The sequence below is a fragment of the Protomyctophum bolini genome (genome assembly GCF_963924005.1).
Source record: "Protomyctophum bolini genome assembly, chromosome: 3".
NCBI lineage: Eukaryota > Metazoa > Chordata > Actinopteri > Myctophiformes > Myctophidae > Protomyctophum > Protomyctophum bolini.
In genome coordinates, this window is record NC_137864.1 from 45014418 (window position 1) to 45031921 (window position 17504).

Sequence of the window (17504 nt, forward strand, 5' to 3'; positions counted from 1 at the left end):
CGAAAGTTGGTGCTGACTGGTTCAGTGGTTTGCAAGATTAACCCCAGTTAGACTGTAAAAAAAAGCCATGGGTCTAGTTTGTGGGTTAAAAACGAACAAAATAAGTACTCTAAAGTGTGTCCCAAAAAATTCACATCAAGCTATTCATTTAGTGATGTCTCATTCATACTGGCTGATTATATGCTTATATTAACAATGAACGAATCAACCTCGTTTCGAAAAAACTTCAAAATAAAAACCAAACTAAAGCTAGTAATTTCCTAAAACGAAAACTTCATCTACATTCATAAACCCATAAAACTAAATTGAAAACAAACACTACATTGAAATCAAACACCAAATTGGAAAAACAAAATAAAAACTCTAAAGATTATTTAAAAACTATGAACTCTGTTGCCTGGATCCAGACCACAGATTCTGCCCACTCCACAGAGTATATAGACTGCTTCTTCAGGCTGGCATCCAGACCACAGATTCTGCCCACTCCACAGAGTATAGACTGCTTCTTCAGGCTGGCATCAGGCTAAGAACTCGGCCTTGTGAAGGTTCTTGTGCACACCATGGTTTCTCCCTCGGTCAGACCCGCCAAACCGACCTTTTACTACCTTGTCCCTTCTTCTGCTGGGCTCAGGCTTCTCCAGCAGCCTGTCCATGTCTACGGGGCTGCGGGCTATGTAGATGGCCTCGTTTCTCTTCAGGCAATTAAGGTCATCCTCTACTTTATTCAGTGCGTCGTGCAGGCGTTGCTTGTTTTTAATTTTCCCAAGGGTATCTTCTACAATCGGCAGACACTGGAACTGATGATAAAGCTCTTCAAACTTCTGCTGCAGGCCATCGATGGCCATTTCTCGCTCCTCCTTGGACACCTCTACCATGCCTTCCTGCTCCATCCGTTTTTTAACGTACTCGTCATATGCCTCCTCTCGCCGCCTGGTCTCTTCTTCCAGCTGCACTAGGTAGGCCTTTCCTGGCTTCCGAGTCTCCCAACGAAGCCCGTCTTCGGGACCGTCGGCTACGTAGATGGTCTCATTTCTGTCCATGAGATTAATGTCGCTCTCCATTTGATTCATTGCAGCCTCCAGGCGTATTTTCCGGGCCTCTTTCCCGGGGGTATCTTTGATAATTGGAAGGCACTGGTACTGACCATACAGGTCTTCAAAGTTCTTCCTCAGGCCCTCAAGGACAGTATCTCGCTCATCCTTGGACATCGGGGCTTCCTTCCTCTTCTGTTCTCTAACATATTCCTTATACGCATCCTCTAATTTCCTGATCACTTCCTTGCGCTCCTTTATGTACTCGGGGACTTCTCCGTAGTCCTTTTTCAGGATGTATTTGGGAATAAGTCCTGAATCCATTAGGAGATGCTTGTCTCCCCACCTTGTGTCTGCATAGATAGCCTGCCGCTTCTTCGGTACGGCATACATATTCTCCAAAATATTTGTCTCCACATAATTCTGATTGCTTTGAATGCCCATGAGTGGCATATCCGTTCTCCTAGGAACCTCTGGTTTCCTTCTATGCATGTTACAGTCTCTTTCATACCTTTGAACCCGAGGGAGCCTAGGCTCCTTGGAATGCTTTCGTAGGAAGTTTTCTGGCTGTGGCACATCCACTTTGGCTGGCCCGATTGTCCGCATTGGATGCTTCAGAGCCTTCATCTCCTGCTTAGCTGAGGGGTAAAACTTTGAATAATACCTCGTGGGTTTCACCGGTGGATAGTAATTGGAGACGGTGGACTCCATGCTGAATGAAAATGAAAATAACTGCCGAGTGGGTAGTCTACTTTATAGCTGGGGTCTGTTGTTCTGACTTCTGTCAAAAGTATCTGGTATCTGAAACAATAACTGAGTGACAGTTTTTAGTAATATATATAGTGTAGCCGTGATGTCATCAGATGCGCCTAGATTTACGTCATCAATGTGACGTCAGTGGTTTAAAGTAAGTAAGTACATTTACTTAAGTACAATTTTGAGGTATTTGTACTTTACTTGGCATTTCCAATTTCTATAACTTTTTATTCTACTCCACTACGTCCCGGATACAAATATTGTCCTTTTGTTCCACTACATTTATTTGAAAACTATACTATACCTTTGTAGATTTTGATTATTATTACACAACATACATTACCCACTTCAGCCCTATATATATTTCGGCCATTTGAAAATAGCCAATCTACAAGAATACATATACATATATACATACATATATACATACATATACATATATACATATATACATACATATATACATATAGACGCCTGAGGGCGAGAAGCGACCTCCGCGTGCATGCATCCACCTGGGTGACAGCAGACTGCTGGGCGAGCGCTGGTGCTTTGGAATGGGGTGTCAGATAAACATATCCGCCTGGGTGACAGTAGACTGTTGTGCGAGCGCTGGTGCTTTGGCATGGGGGGTAAGATCTTAATTTTCGGGCCTGTTGAGAACTCTAGTTTTCGCCGGCTTCCGGTGTGGCTGCACTAATAACTTTGGGGCAGGCCCGTCTAGAGTTTGAATGGACAGATATCAGTCAAAAGGGAGACATCGAAGAGGAAGGATGGATGGGGAAGGATCAACGTATGGAATGTCAGAACAGGTCAGCTCCATATGGAGAACTAAGGGTTTGAGGTTTGAGTTGAGGTCAGATGTAGAGTTGCTGGCCAATATTGATGACATCAGGGATGTCACGTGATGTCACATGCTCCATCCCTGATGATGTCATGTGATGTCGGTATATATTTTATTTATTATATTATATTATACTAGAATGTCATATACACAGTAGGTGTGGGGTTTATGGCCCTGGGTAAACCCACTCCCCCTGCTGGACAGGGTTTCAAATCCACTGTTGATGTAAGAGAGCAACATTGTCTTTCTTTATCTCTCTCTCTCTCTCTCTGATCTGGGAAGATAACATCGGAGAATGGACACACTTGAAACTCAGCGAGGCAATGAGAGCTGCCGAGGACAGAGAGGGATGGAGAGAGCTGGTCAACAGATGGTCTGTGGTGCCCCAACGACCCTCCGGGGTATGGGATAGGGCGTATGGGAGAGGGGGGCTCTCTGATAGGCTGTATGGGATAGGGGGGCTCTCTGATCTGCTTCAAGGTCTCCATTGTTACATCTTGTGTACAGGTATATAAGAGTAAAGGTTCTCCATTGTTACATTTTGTGTACAGGTATATAAGAGTAAAGGTTCTCCATTGTTACATTTTGTGTACAGGTATATAAGAGTAAATTGTACTTTTGTTCGGCTCCTCAGACATCTCAGCAGCATAGTAACACAATGAACAACTAGTAGTCATAGGAAAATATCCATGTCGATTCATTAGTGTTATTTCTATGGCTATGCAGTATATCTTGAAATTAAGAGTTTAATCAATATAGGCAAATTCATTAATTTCAAGCCCTGGAGAGGCATAAAGGAAATATCATAATTGTGCCTGGATATAGAATAGCAGAAGACAGAAATGCCTTTTACTTACAAAACCTCCATTTTCAGCATGTATACGTCTGCGTCATCATCTTTCTCTGGTGGACAGAAACATGTTTGAACAAACAGGGCATAGGACAGAAAAGATAAACATTAGACAGACAGATGATCAGACGCAACAAAACACTCATATGGGAGAAAATACGTATAACGGACAAACTCATGAGTCACAAGACAGACAGACAGGCAGACAGACAGACAGCACCCAATTCACCTGGGATGAGATTGAGATTCACTGAGAGGTTAAACTTCTCACAGTCCTTGACCTGTGGTCGAACATAATAGAGTGACGCCACCCGACAACAGATAGTTGTAAAACTAACTTAAAAAAGTTAAAAGTACAGACATTTTAAATTGGACACTAAAAAACACTGTGCTCCAGCTGTATCGCTCCTTTTTCTCATGCACACGCGCGCGCACACACACACACACACACAGTAATAAAACCAAAATAGGTTTTCATTTTAGGTATGAGGCTTGTGTATTCCCATATAGCCACTGGAGGATAACTGACACATAGCCCATTGTAATAATAAACAAATGCGGTCTCCGAGGCTAAAATAATAATCATAATAATAATATGAAACTACAACCTGTTCCGTCTTAGGACTCGCTTGTGAATTCTGTGAAGAAAAGGCCAGCGAGGCCGCGCGCTCCGCCACAGTAGGGTCCCCGGGCCCTGCATCCCTTCACCTGATTCTGTGACCTGACCCACAAGTGAGAAAGTTTTTTTTAAGGCGCAGATCAACTTATGCTAACCACATTAAACAATTTACATCCTATTTCTCGAGGCTCCACCTGAATCCATTACACAGAAATGGTGCCGTTGATAGGAGTGAATGATAACGTTAAACTACTGAGTACCAACACAACACATATTAAAGAACAGATCAATTCCAGTTCACATGCTGTAGCTGTTATTTGGCAGGGGACAAAACAGTGTTTGCATAGCAATGCTGAATGTAGGCCACAAAAAAAGGGCTCATTTGTGTAATTGTTAGTTCTGTTTTGGGTTGTCAAGTGAGTTAATACGCTACACACATTGAGAGGAACACACCGATGCCATGTTTACATTCACCAACAATGCGTCTCTACAAGCACCCACTAAGCAAGACGCCACATCGTGTACTCATGACACAAAAAAGTAGTTTAAATTAATGCAAATTAGTCACACAAAATAAAGGCCGGTATTAGGACCGCTAGGCTCGACACCGAAGCAGCACAACTGTGGATGGCAACCTGTACAGAACGTTATGGTCTGTAATTCCCTGAAGCCCACCGTCATGTCTCCTGGACCTACACCATCAGCCTGTGGTCAGTGAGGTGTCTTATGTGTTCTACCGGTATATTCATCTTAAAATAACTAACAATCAGAAAGTCGATCAATAAGCTCACAAGTCACAGCATGATGTGTTGTGAGCTTATAGATCTGCCATTTACAGTGAGCGTCTGCTTCCATAGAAGACACGCTGGCTTCTCTGGAATCCAAATGACTGAAATCAGTCTTGGCGACTGAGAACTTTAATCCATGTGTAGATGATCACATAATAAATGCACTGCCAAAGAGAGCGAGATTTGAGTGCCATTTATTCTACCACGATGACAGTTCTTGCTGAAATAGCAGCCAAAGCACCCAGCTTGGTGTAAAACCCAGCTTAGTTCGCAGTGAATCTCTTACAGCTGTTGTGAACCTTTTACAGTTAATGTGTGAGTGTGGGAGAATATATCACAGACACAGCAGTTTATTCTAAACGCTTTATTCCCCTAACAAATTAAATAAGAACATAAAAGTGTCTTTGATTACCATAAAGCCTATTATTAACATTATAAATACAGTATCCATTGTGGTGGTTGAGTATTTCTGTAGCTCTGTCTTTCTGCACAACATTCCATCTCTTCTCAATACCGTTCCAAATTCAACAACGCTAAAAATAATAATAATTCAAGTACATAATGTGCATCAGAAAACACCATCGTCGTCGTTAGTCATCTTTATCATCGGGGTGACGGAAACGCTTAAAATGCTATTTAGGAAGTGTTGGGCCCGGACGAGCGGGGCACATTTCCTACGCTGTCATCAACAGAGCTTGACTGAGCTGTCAACACCTCCACTGGGTTCAAACTGTTGTGACAGCGCTGTTTTTCCGGCGCCGTTCCCTGTTGGCTTGGAGGTGCTAAAACTCACTGCTTCAGAGTTGACTGTCCATGATCTGTGTATACGAGACATGGCAACTCTGGGGAAGATACAGTTTCATATTTAGTGTCAGAGTTGGTTGGCCTGGGTCTGCCCTAGACATGGAAACAGAAAGTGTCGTGGAGCAGTGAGAGGGTCTTTGTCCTTTCCAACCGGGTCAGATTTATGAGTCGAATTGCAAATCGGTTGGATTCCAGAAATAAGATTCTTCTTCATTCTGTCACTGTGTGCAGATGGGGTAATATGAGGGGAACGTGGCAGGGGGTTGTTTGGCCTAAATGTGGCCACAGCAGTGGACTGTGTCTTTAGGTCTAATCGTCATCGTTAGTTGTCCTCCTCATCATCTGTGTGCTTCTCATAGCCTCTACAACTTTGGATCTTTCCGGGCGCCAGTCGCTGGTTGAGAGAACTCCAGCCCTATAGGCCAAAACAAAATGACTGCAATTAACAGACAGACAGATACAGGGTATTTTAACAACAGAGGAGAAATAAATAAATCACTTCCACCCTCTATATTTGGTCAGTGTGAACTAGCGTGTGAGTTTTACCTGTCCTTGAGTTCTAGTGGCTGGTGGGGAACTGTCCGTGTGTGTTAATGGCCTGTTGTAGCTTCTCCTCTTTGGCCCTTCTGCTGTGGCAAAGCTGTAGAAAGTCAAATAAAGTTACACTTAAGAAGACATGCACTTAACACACAAATCGATGCGACTGATTATACTAATAAGAACCCGTTTACACCACATGTACGCTTAAGTACTATCAAGCTAAAACATTTAGGAACCACTGGATAGAATCAATGTGTAAAACAATGTTTGAAATAACTCTCTGGATTTTATCCTTTTGATAATGGTGCGACATGTATTTTACATGTATATTATCCAAAAAAAAGAGATTCTCTGTTACCGTTCTCTTTTCCATGAAGCTGGTCAGGAAGTCCTCGCTGTCTGTGCGTCCCTCCAGGAAGCTCTCAGCCGTCTCCTCTGCCTCCTCCTCCGCCTGGTGGGCTGCTACCTTTAGACGGGCCTGAAGCGCGCTCAGACTGCAACCCTGACACACGACACACCACGCACCACCACAGACATACAGGAGACACATTAGATGTGAAGCGCACTCAGACTGCAACCCTGACACACACCACCACAGACATACAGGAGACACACATTAGACAGTGTTGTGTGCCGAAAATAGCATAGGCGCTCTTACCTCACTCAACTCATGCTGTCTCTGCATCTTCGTCTCAAAGGCAGACTTCATCTGTGTGAGCAGCTCGTACTGTTGTTAACACAACACAACACAACATGGGTTACACTGCAGTACAGGCTCATGTGTTTGTTGGTGTGTGTGTGTGTGTAATGCACTACACTGACCTTATAGAGCATTTCCTGCCTTTTCTCCTCCAACTGTGGTTCCATATGCAGGTTCTTCTCTGAGAGGAACGGAAAGGGGTGAAAAGGCCTTTAGGGAAACCTAAAAATTCACAATATGGCTATCTCTCTTTCCTGTCTATTCTGTGATGCTCGGTTTGTTTTCCGACGCACACTGAGGGCTATTTATCCATGCAGAGCCTGTTCAACGTGCTGCCTTGCTCTTGTGAGAAACGGCATGTCCAATCGAACTAACATGCATCTGGATTACCAAAGGTTACCTCACTGTTATATAGTCTATGTATTATCAATGCCATCTGTCAAGTGAATGATCTGTCTCAAAAGCGGGGAAGGGTACTCACTGGCCATGGCCACTATACTGGTAACCAGTTCTTCTTTGTCACTGGTCACCTGTTTGAGCTGTGGCAGGCTCACGAAGACGTCCAGCAGAATGTCCTCCTGCTCAGACATGTCCTTCAGCTGGGACGCACTGGGGACACACCAACACACCAGAGGCAGGTTAAGAACAACACTGGGGACACACCAACACACCAGAGGCAGGTTAAGAACAACACTGGGGACACACCAAGGGCAGGTTAAGAACAACACTGGGGACACACCAACACACCAGAGGCAGGTTAAGAACAACACTGGGGACACACCAACACACCAGAGGCAGGTTAAGAACAACACTGGGGACACACCAACACACCAGAGGCAGGTTAAGAACAACACTGGGGACACACCAACACACCAGAGGCAGGTTAAGAACAACACTGGGGACACACCAACACACCAGAGGCAGGTTAAGAACAACACTGGGGGGACACCAACACACCAGAGGCAGGTTAAGAACAACACTGGGGACACACCAACACACCAGAGGCAGGTTAAGAACAACACTGGGGACACACCAGAGGCAGGTTAAGAACAACACTGGGGACACACCAGAGGCAGGTTAAGAACAACACTGGGGACACACCAGAGGCAGGTTAAGAACAACACTGGGGACACACCAACACACCAAGGGCAGGTTAAGAACAACACTGGGGACACACCAACACACCAGAGGCAGGTTAAGAACAACACTGGGGACACACCAACACACCAGAGGCAGGTTAAGAACAACACTGGGGACACACCAACACACCAGAGGCAGGTTAAGAACAACACTGGGGACACACCAACACACCAGAGGCAGGTTAAGAACAACACTGGGGACACACCAAGGGCAGGTTAAGAACAACACTGGACACACCAAGGGCAGGTTAAGAACAACACTGGGGACACACCAAGGGCAGGTTAAGAACAACACTGGGGGGACACCAACACACCAAGGGCAGGTTAAGAACAACACTGGGGACACACCAAGGGCAGGTTAAGAACAACACTGGGGGGACACCAACACACCAAGGGCAGGTTAAGAACAACACTGGGGACACATCAACACACCAGAGGCAGGTTAAGAACAACACTGGGGACACACCAACACACCAGAGGCAGGTTAAGAACAACACTGGGGGGACACCAACACACCAGAGGCAGGTTAACCCATTTAGGCCTGACCTCGAAATTTTAAGTTTTCTGAAATACATATTTTCACGATTTTTCAAAAATAGCAGACCTACAAGCTCGTAGCGCACCACTCGTGGCACTATGAGCTTGTAGATCTGCTATTTTTCAATAGCTAAATTATAGCCAGCGGTTATGTGCAAGGTTTTCCATGTCAGTAGTTCTCAAACTTTTGTGTGCCATGGACCCCAAAATGTATTTGGCAGTGGACCCCCATCTGAAAATGTTTTGTGCCAGGGACCCCCAGAAGAGAAGATTTGTGTTTAAAAAAAAAATCTAAATTATTCAAAAGTTTGAATCTTTTTCAAAAATCTTCAAAAATAGCAGGTGTACAAAGCTGCTTGTGCCGTGCTATGAGATTGGAGATCTGCTATTATTTTTGAACATCCAACATATAAATGGATAAAGTACCCCCCAATGAGAACCAATGTTCTATGTCAAACACAAACATGTTAAACATGTTAAACCAAACATATTAACATACATATTAACACATATTACTAACTCTGTAGTAAACAAATTAAACAAATGGTTCTATAAGGCTTGATTTCTCAGTGGATTTCACAGTGTATGACTTCTAACCTTAATTCGGAGAGTTCAGGAAAAGTCTCTGGAATATCTGGCATCTTGTACATGTGTCCATTTAGCCCAGTCTGGGAGAGTCAGAGAGAAAGACAGACAGGTCATCACACTGTCTGGCAGAGAAAGACAGACAGGTCATCACACTGTCTGGCCTGTCTGGCAGAGAAAGACAGACAGGTCATCACACCGTCTGACAGAGAGACTTTACACACTTTCACTAAATGAATGGGTCCCACGTCAACACTTTTTGACACACCAGAGCTGGGCAAAGCAGCATTCCATGATAACAAACTTTTGACAGATGAGCTTCATTTATTGACCGTTTCTGAGAAAACAATGGTTTATCATTTATGGTGTTAGCATTATGTTATGCTTTAGCTATTGAAAAATAGCAGATCTACAAGCTCATAGCGCGCCACCGAGTGGCGCGCTACGAGCTTGTAGGTCTGCTATTTATTTATTTTTGAATTAAAAAAAAAGGATGTAGAAGACATTTTTAGAATCTGATCTCAGGTCAAAATGGGTTAAATTGTCCACCAGATGGAGCTGTACATGGATAGGCTATAATCCTGGTACTGGGGCCACATTCAAGAGTGTCAGCATTGGCAAGACAAAATAATTGTTAGGCTGAAGTATTGTTTTGCCCCTGCTCCAGGCCTTACTGAAGAATGGGCGTTTGCCTATATGGACATTAATAGTATGACATTCCATTGTCCTTGCATATTGCATAATGCATATGTACCCTGTTGGTGAGCTGTGTAGCTGTGACCAACATGTTTTCCACTGATTACTACTCTGACTTAGATTGATATATCCATGGGCTACATCTGTACCGTTTTAGACTATTAATGCTGAATTTATTGAAATCCTTCAAACAGTTGTTTTCAAAATAAGCAGAAGAGACAAAGTTGTTGATTGTGTCGCATGTGCTCTATATTTAACAGCACCACGAGTCACAGGGGGATGAAGAGGCTTGAGGACTTTTTAGAGGTAGTCAACAAATGTCAAACATGTTGCGTAACCTTTAATATAAACTAAGTCCTTGCTTTTTAATCCACTATCTCTGCCTGCAGTTTTTTGATTTATTAATTGATTGAAGACTTTAGTTTATTAACAGCAGAAAAAAGCACAGGAAAGTACAGTTCAATACAAGGGCTGCTAAAAGGATTTATTTAAACCCAAATAAGCCTATTTATTGGCGTGTTTCCATTGGGGTCCATCATACTCAATTCATCTTAACATTTTAATGACATACAAATATACAGTGCTGTGCTAAAACATCGTATAAACGGTTAGAAATCAAAGAATACGTTTCAAATTTGGTAGGACGTTCCACGATTTTGTGTGCATAGGAGGAGAATGAATTTAAGCCCTTGTTTGAGCCAGATTTGGGTTGAACGTGATTAGTGGAGCTCCCTCTGGTGTTGTGGTTGTGGACGGCGTTGATGTTTTGGAAGTAGTTTGACAGGTACATGGGTGTCTTCGTGGTGTAGCATATCAGGCTCATTTCAAGTATTATTGTGTAGACAGACCAAGCCCATTGCAAGGGCTGTCAATGTTCAGTTCTACTCCTTGCACAGTATCTGTTATCCTCTAACTTTAACATCCCTCATGTCACGGCCATTGTGAAGTACAGTAATAACGTTGTGTGTGTGTTATCTAGTATCGACAGCCTACCTGTGAGTCTACAGTGGGCACAGGCAGTGGTAGGTCAGTTAACAGGCCATATGGTGCTGGCGCTCTAGGAGGGCAGTGCGCAGGGTCTCCCCCGGGATGAGGCATCGGAGCTGGGCCCGGTGCCTGACCGGGCCGAGGACCATAGTGGAAGCCTTGTGCCGGGTACGGTGGCATGCCTGATGGTTTGTACATACTGCTGGGGTGGAAAGGAGGACACCATGAGGTTATTACTGTACTGCCGAGATAGAAATATTGGTTTTCTACTGAATCAAATCAGGAGCAGAAATGACAAATGTCTAATTGTCTCAGCATGATGCGGCTTGAACTTTCATCACAAGTTGTTATGTAATACTGATGACATGATGAATACTGAAGCAAAAGAGATGAGACCATGGCACTCTTGTAGAAATTATTATTACTTTAAATTGTAGGCTTTTTTCTCTCTCTCTAAAAGAGTACCTTTTTTTGTTTCAATTCTGTCACTCGGTTGTAGTGGAAGGATGGAAGGATGTGCAGTGGAAGGATGTACAGTATATACGTACACACTGACTGCTACCCACCGAATGGTGCTTCTTTGGAATATATGGTATGAGAATGTACTCACTATGGGAACCCAGTGGGGGCACTAGACGTCAGGGCAGGTGGACTCTTCCAGAACTCATCCAACAGACTCTGGATGACCTTACCCAAGTCTGAGTGCATCCCGAACTACAAAACACACACACACACACACACAAAAGCAGGTAAGCAGTAAAACTAACAAAGAGGTAGGAGCGCACACCAATAGTGGGGAGGTGCTGACGGGAGACAAACTCACACAGCTCGTAGTCACGATGCATTAAAATTAAATGTATGCCTTCCTTGAACATTATAACAGGTTTTCTCACACTGTGGAACCACTTTAACCCCCCCATACTTTACCTCCTTTTTGAGGGGCCGCCAGGCTTTGTGTGTGTCCCCGTGACGTCATGTGGCAGCCAAGTCTATGGACTTTTTATGTTTGTCTGATTCATGCCCCCCATGACGTCATGTGGCAGCCCCCAAAGGCGCCCCTCACTTCACACAAGTGTGATTTTCTCCCTCTACACTGTTTTTTGACGGGCACTAGCCCCTCCTAAAACTATCAGTAATTGGGTGGTCTAGAACTCTAGAACAAAATCGGTATAGGTATCGGCCCCTAAAATGTGGCATGTGTTGTGCGCCATCCTGATTCCTTACATTAGTGATGAGGGGGCTTGTGACCATGGTGCCATTGTTGCTGTCCACTAAATGATGGCCGACAGGAGGGTAGACGCTAACCACCGGCTTCTCCTGAGGGAACTGAGGAGGCAGCAGACTACAGGAGGGAGGGATGGACAGACGGGGGATGGCAGGAACATGACAGTGTGAAAACAAAACAGCAGGGGAGAGAGGGATAGAATGAAGAAAGAAATCAAGGGGAGAGAAATGAAAAGAAGGAGCAAAGAGGAATGGCAGAGAGACACAGAGAGGGAGGGAAAGAGGGAGAGGAAGAAATGAAGGGAAAAAAACAGGAGAATGGAGGACAGGAGGATGATTGTAGAGGACATGAGAGAGAGAGAGAGAGAGAGAGAGAGAGAGAGAGAGAGAGAGAGAGAGAGAGAGCACAGTTCATCTCAGAGATCATAATCAATCCCACAGTACAAATGCAATACAAAGAGCAGACTTTATTTTAGTCTGTGGATTTACAGAATTGGGCTACACTCAAGACTAAAATACCCAGCTCTGTTTATGACTGATTTACTGTCATTCATGTAATAGTGGAAAGTGAGCCCACAACTTGTCCCCATAAATGCTTATTGTTATCATGGACCCCCCTTCAGTCCTCACTGTAGTGAAGACTGTTCTTCCTGGGCCTAGAAGACAGGAATGAGATCTTGGTTTGATTGATTGACATTTGTATTTACAGTTTGTAGAAGGGGTTCACTACATTTCAAACAAAAGCACAGGTCAATGCAAAACCTGCTACGAGGATGAAACCAGAAAAAGCACTAAGACTTGTTTACATCAGGGTCCTCCATTTTCAATTCATCAGAACATTGAAAGATCTGAAAGCATACTCACACATTGAGGCTAATGGTGGAGTTGTTGACTGTGAATGGTATCCTATACTCCACATCCTTCTGGATCTCTGCTAGGCTGCAGAGAGAGAGAGAGAGAGAGAGAGAGAGAGAGAGAGAGAGAGAGAGAGAGAGAGAGAGAGAGAGAGAGAGAGAGAGAGAGAGATGGAAGTTTGGAAGCACTCATTTTCAATAACGCAACCTCCTTCAATTTCTAAACAGATGGTACGCAGGACTGTTGAGTCACTTGAGTGATTTCCAACGAGCACAGACTTCCAAACTCGAACAATCGGAAAAATTGTCACCGGCACGAAATGTATTGACAGAGGGAGAGACATAACATGTCTGCGGTGGGTTTTTATTAAACGAAAACTTTGCAGATAGAAAGGAGGATAATTCAATGTTGGTGAGTTTAACATTTTGTAATCTAATCAGATTCTGCATGGCTGTATGGGCTGTCAAATGGTTGGCATTGCAACTCTAGCCCTTGGCTTTTTTTTTTTTTTTTTTTTCAGGCTATCTGTGCAGGACTCCAGGTACAACCAGTTCTGCCACATCACTAAATACATTTGCTTTTAGGCAATGGCCATTCTAAAGTGTTTACAAAGCTCTGAAACATTATTGTGAAGCATGTAGTACATGTAGTGCTGATAGTGACACATACTTGGACTAGACTTTGGCCATGTCATCACAGGCACCTCACACCTCACCTCGCCCTAAATAAAGCATGTGATTGGTTAGTTCCTTCTGTGATCACATGGCACAAACCTGTCATGGTTTGTTTACTAATAAGTCTGCTTGGTGTCTGTGGGAGAATGTTGTGTTGTTTATCTCTCCATTATTCGTGCAAGCTGTGGGTGAAACACTTTTTCCTCACACACAAAATTCATATACACCGGTATTATATATTATCATATTTGATGACTAGCAACAGTAGAGTACACCATATATAAATTTGACTTGCGTTGATTATATTAAATGTCATATTGGACTAGCAGTGTAGATTATATGATCACATAATATATCATTGGACAGGACTAGCAAGTAACAGTGCAGCATAGATGATTGATATCACATTAGATTATACAGTAACAGTTTACACTTTGATATAATTACATAAATAGCCTATATCAGAAGGTTTAGAGTAGACTTTCTTTCTGACTGTGCTAAAGCTACCTGGTAACCCTAACCCACGGTAGGAGAGGATTTTCGGAAACACTCAGAGCCTTAGAGAATTAGATGGCTCTGGAAAGTAACACCTATTGAAGTTAATACTTTAATCTGTGTGTGTGTGTGTGTGTGTGTGTGTGTGTGTGTGTGTGTCTGCTGCTGTTGTTTACTTCTGTTATAATGACCCATAATGACCCGTATGGATTAATGCGCCAAGAGACAAGTAAAGACACGCACGCAAAGGCATCACAAGACACCACACCAATGTCCTAAAAATAGATGCTACACCCGGAGCATTGATTTACCGTAGTACGACGGACGTCGCTTGTCGGGACTCGGAAAGAACCAGTTCCACAAGCGTCGCGGAGCCTTTAGTTTTATTTTAGAAATGTTATTTTACCGCAAGCGACATCTTTTAGCCAACCTCGTCCATTGATTGATTGAAATGTGTATTCACAGTATGTAGAATGCGACTGGGTAGTAGACAGTATAGGTGCATTTCAAACGAATAACGAAAGCAAGTGAAGTCAATACAAAATGAAACCAGAAAAGCACTGAGACTTGTTTACATTCAGGGTCCTCAATTTTCAATTCATCCGAACATTTAAAGACCTACAAATATACACTTCTATCAACAACAACAAAAAGCGAAATCATCCATGCCAAGTCACCCACCCAGTCACAAAATAAAGCCACTGACTGGCAGGCAGGGGCGAACAGTACACATGTTGTGTATATGATCCAATGCTAGGCTAACAGCTAAGCTAACCCGTCCACTATGCTTCCAGCCTTGCAGCGTGTCAATGTACCTGGGGTGAGCCGCTTTGAGAGAGTCTATCTGCCGCTGTCGCTGTTGCTGGAGGCTGCTGAGTGGAGGTGGGATAGGACCGGAGCCTTTGGACGACAGGGGGAAGAGCCAGTTCATCCTCTTCTGGCGAAAGCCCACTCACACTGCTTCTTCCTGGGGGGTCTTCTTGGGCACAAAAATGGCTAAATGACAACAACAAACAGCGACGAACATTAGCCTGCTAAGCTAACTTAAAGTGGCTGCTGTCCAGTTTTCTCTCTCTTCGCTCGTTGTCCAGAAGAAGAATGGCGGCGGCGTTTGTTTGCACTTTTCTGCGTTTTTTTTAAGTGACAGAATTTGATGGCATGTCTTTGATTTTTTCCCTATATTGTATTAATGTCATATGTTGTTATTTCTTTTCTAAGTTGACGGTTGGAACCAAAACATGCATGGAGGTAAAAGGAAGACAACACAACCTATTGACTGACGTGTGTGCGCGCGCACGCCGAGAACTCACGTTTGCGCACGTCGTCACGCAAAAAGAATAATTTGCTAATAAAATAATAATAATAATAATACACTTTATTTATAGGGCACTTATGGAAAAAAAAAGTTACACAATTGGTTTTAAGAAATCAAATCTAAAGACAGAACAAAAATATGTTCTATCTGCCTTATATGATGATTTCCTGTTTTTTTATATAGAAGAATATTATATAATATAAATGTTCTGATGAATTGAAAATGGTTGACCCTGTTGTAAACAAGTGTAATGCTTTCTTATGGTGTCGTCCACAGTAAAAAGAAATGATTGAGTTGTGCTTTCGTTTGAAATGGACCCATTCTGCAGCTGTTAATAAATCAACCAATCAATGTTTATATTTTGTTTTGAGAATGTTCTGCCTACAGTAGATTTGGCCTAGTAAACCCACTTATTGCACAACACTTTGCTGACATAGGCCTACTTGAGTGGGGAGAGAAAAAGAACAGCATGTACCACACTACGTAATGATCTGAAGCAGTCAGTTTTCCTAGGACTAGGAGGGAGGTAACCTCGCGTCACCAACCTAAAAAGTTAGGAGTCTGTTGTCCCCACGTGCGGTTATAGAATACTTTTCAATTAAATTAGAATCTGGCTTATTGGCATGAGATAACAAAAAAAGTGGAACAATACAATCAAAACAATGTATGTACAAATGTACATGATGTACATGATCGAGATCAAACGATGCAGATCGTAATTAGTACCAGTGTTTAGGGTGGTTATGTTCCATTTGATATCCCTCTACTTCTCCTGTCTGTCTGTCTGTTTCCACAATTTCCGTGGGTGATAGTAATGTGAGAAGCATATGTCTCTGTAACGACATGTACTTTAAAGGGATAGGGATCCCCAGGTTTATTTGCTTTCAACAAATTCGGATAACCACTCTGACCATATTCCCTTCCTCAATGCTCCACTAGGAAGCAAAGAACGGTCATCAATGACAGAGAGCGTATGAACTGAATCATTACTCAATGTCCGCTTCTCGCTCAAAAGGGAATATCGAAACTCATCATCGTGGCTAGCGAGACCAAACAATTTAGAAACTCATTTCTTAAGTCGAAAACTATAGAAATGATCCCTGAAAGTATAGTCTTAACTAAATCAGTGCATGCGGACTGGAAGTGATTGACGTGGATGTCATTGTCAGCTACGGTCGCACCTATAATCGCACAAATAGTGAAAATATTACGAACGACTTTCATGCGATTATCAATCCAGAATATACACCTCATCAAGTCATATGAACCTTACGAATCGTACTAAATTATTATAACGGTACGTAATGATCTGAAGCAGTCAGTTTTCCTAGGACTAGGAGGGAGGTAACCTCGCGTCACCAACCTAAAAAGTTAGGAGTCTGTGGTCCCCACGTGCGGTTATAGAATACTTTTCAATTCAATTAGAATCTGGCTTATTGGCATGAGATAACAAAAAAAGTGGAACAATACAATCAAAATAATGTATGTACAAATGTACATGATGTACATGATCGAGATCAAACGATGCAGATCGTAATTAGTACTAGTGTTTAGGGTGGTTATGTTCCATTTGATATCCCTCTACTTCTCCTAGTGTCCGTCTGTCTGTGTTTCCACAATTTCCGTGGGTGATAGTAATGTGGGAAGCATGTGTCTCTGTAACGACATGTACTTCAAAGGGATAGGGATCCCCTGGTTTATTTGCTTTCAACAAATTCGGATAACCACTCTGACCATATTCCCTTCCTCAATGCTCCACTAGGAAGCAAAGAACGGTCATCAATGACAGAGAGCGTATGAACTGAATCATTACTCAATGTCCGCTTCTCGCTCAAAAGGGAATATCGAAACTCATCATCGTGGCTAGCGAGACAAAACAATTTAGAAACTCATTTCTTAAGTCGAAAACTATAGAAATGATCCCTGAAAGTATAGTCTTAACTAAATCAGTGCATGCGGACTGGAAGTGATTGACGTGGATGTCATTGTCAGCTACGGTCGCACCTATAATCGCACAAATAGTGAAAATATTACGAACGACTTTCATGCGATTATCAATCCAGAATAT

The 17504-nt window shown here is 43.0% G+C and overlaps 1 protein-coding gene across 3 annotated transcripts; it reads right to left on the reverse strand.

Annotated features, from left to right (window-relative positions):
• Positions 1–5234: 5234 nt before the first annotated feature.
• On the reverse strand, positions 5235–15407 carry vps37a (VPS37A subunit of ESCRT-I). 3 transcript variants are annotated; one of them, XM_080756610.1, is made up of 13 exons: positions 14937–15052; positions 13622–13673; positions 12962–13036; positions 12098–12215; positions 11484–11587; positions 10880–11075; positions 9203–9273; positions 7411–7538; positions 7052–7110; positions 6888–6956; positions 6588–6731; positions 6236–6329; positions 5235–6104 (listed from the first exon to the last, which is right to left on the reverse strand). In XM_080756610.1, the coding sequence occupies exons 4-12, from the start codon at positions 12122–12124 to the stop codon at positions 6249–6251; spliced, it is 879 nt and encodes a 292-aa protein (XP_080612736.1). In that variant the 5' UTR covers positions 12125–12215; positions 12962–13036; positions 13622–13673; positions 14937–15052; the 3' UTR covers positions 5235–6104; positions 6236–6248. The 3 variants fall into 3 exon arrangements, with proteins under 3 accessions (XP_080612736.1, XP_080612735.1, XP_080612734.1); XM_080756609.1 differs by lacking the exon at positions 13622–13673 and having other exon boundaries at positions 10880–11072; positions 14937–15407; XM_080756608.1 differs by lacking the exon at positions 13622–13673 and having other exon boundaries at positions 14937–15407.
• Between the last annotated feature and the right edge of the window lie 2097 nt (positions 15408–17504).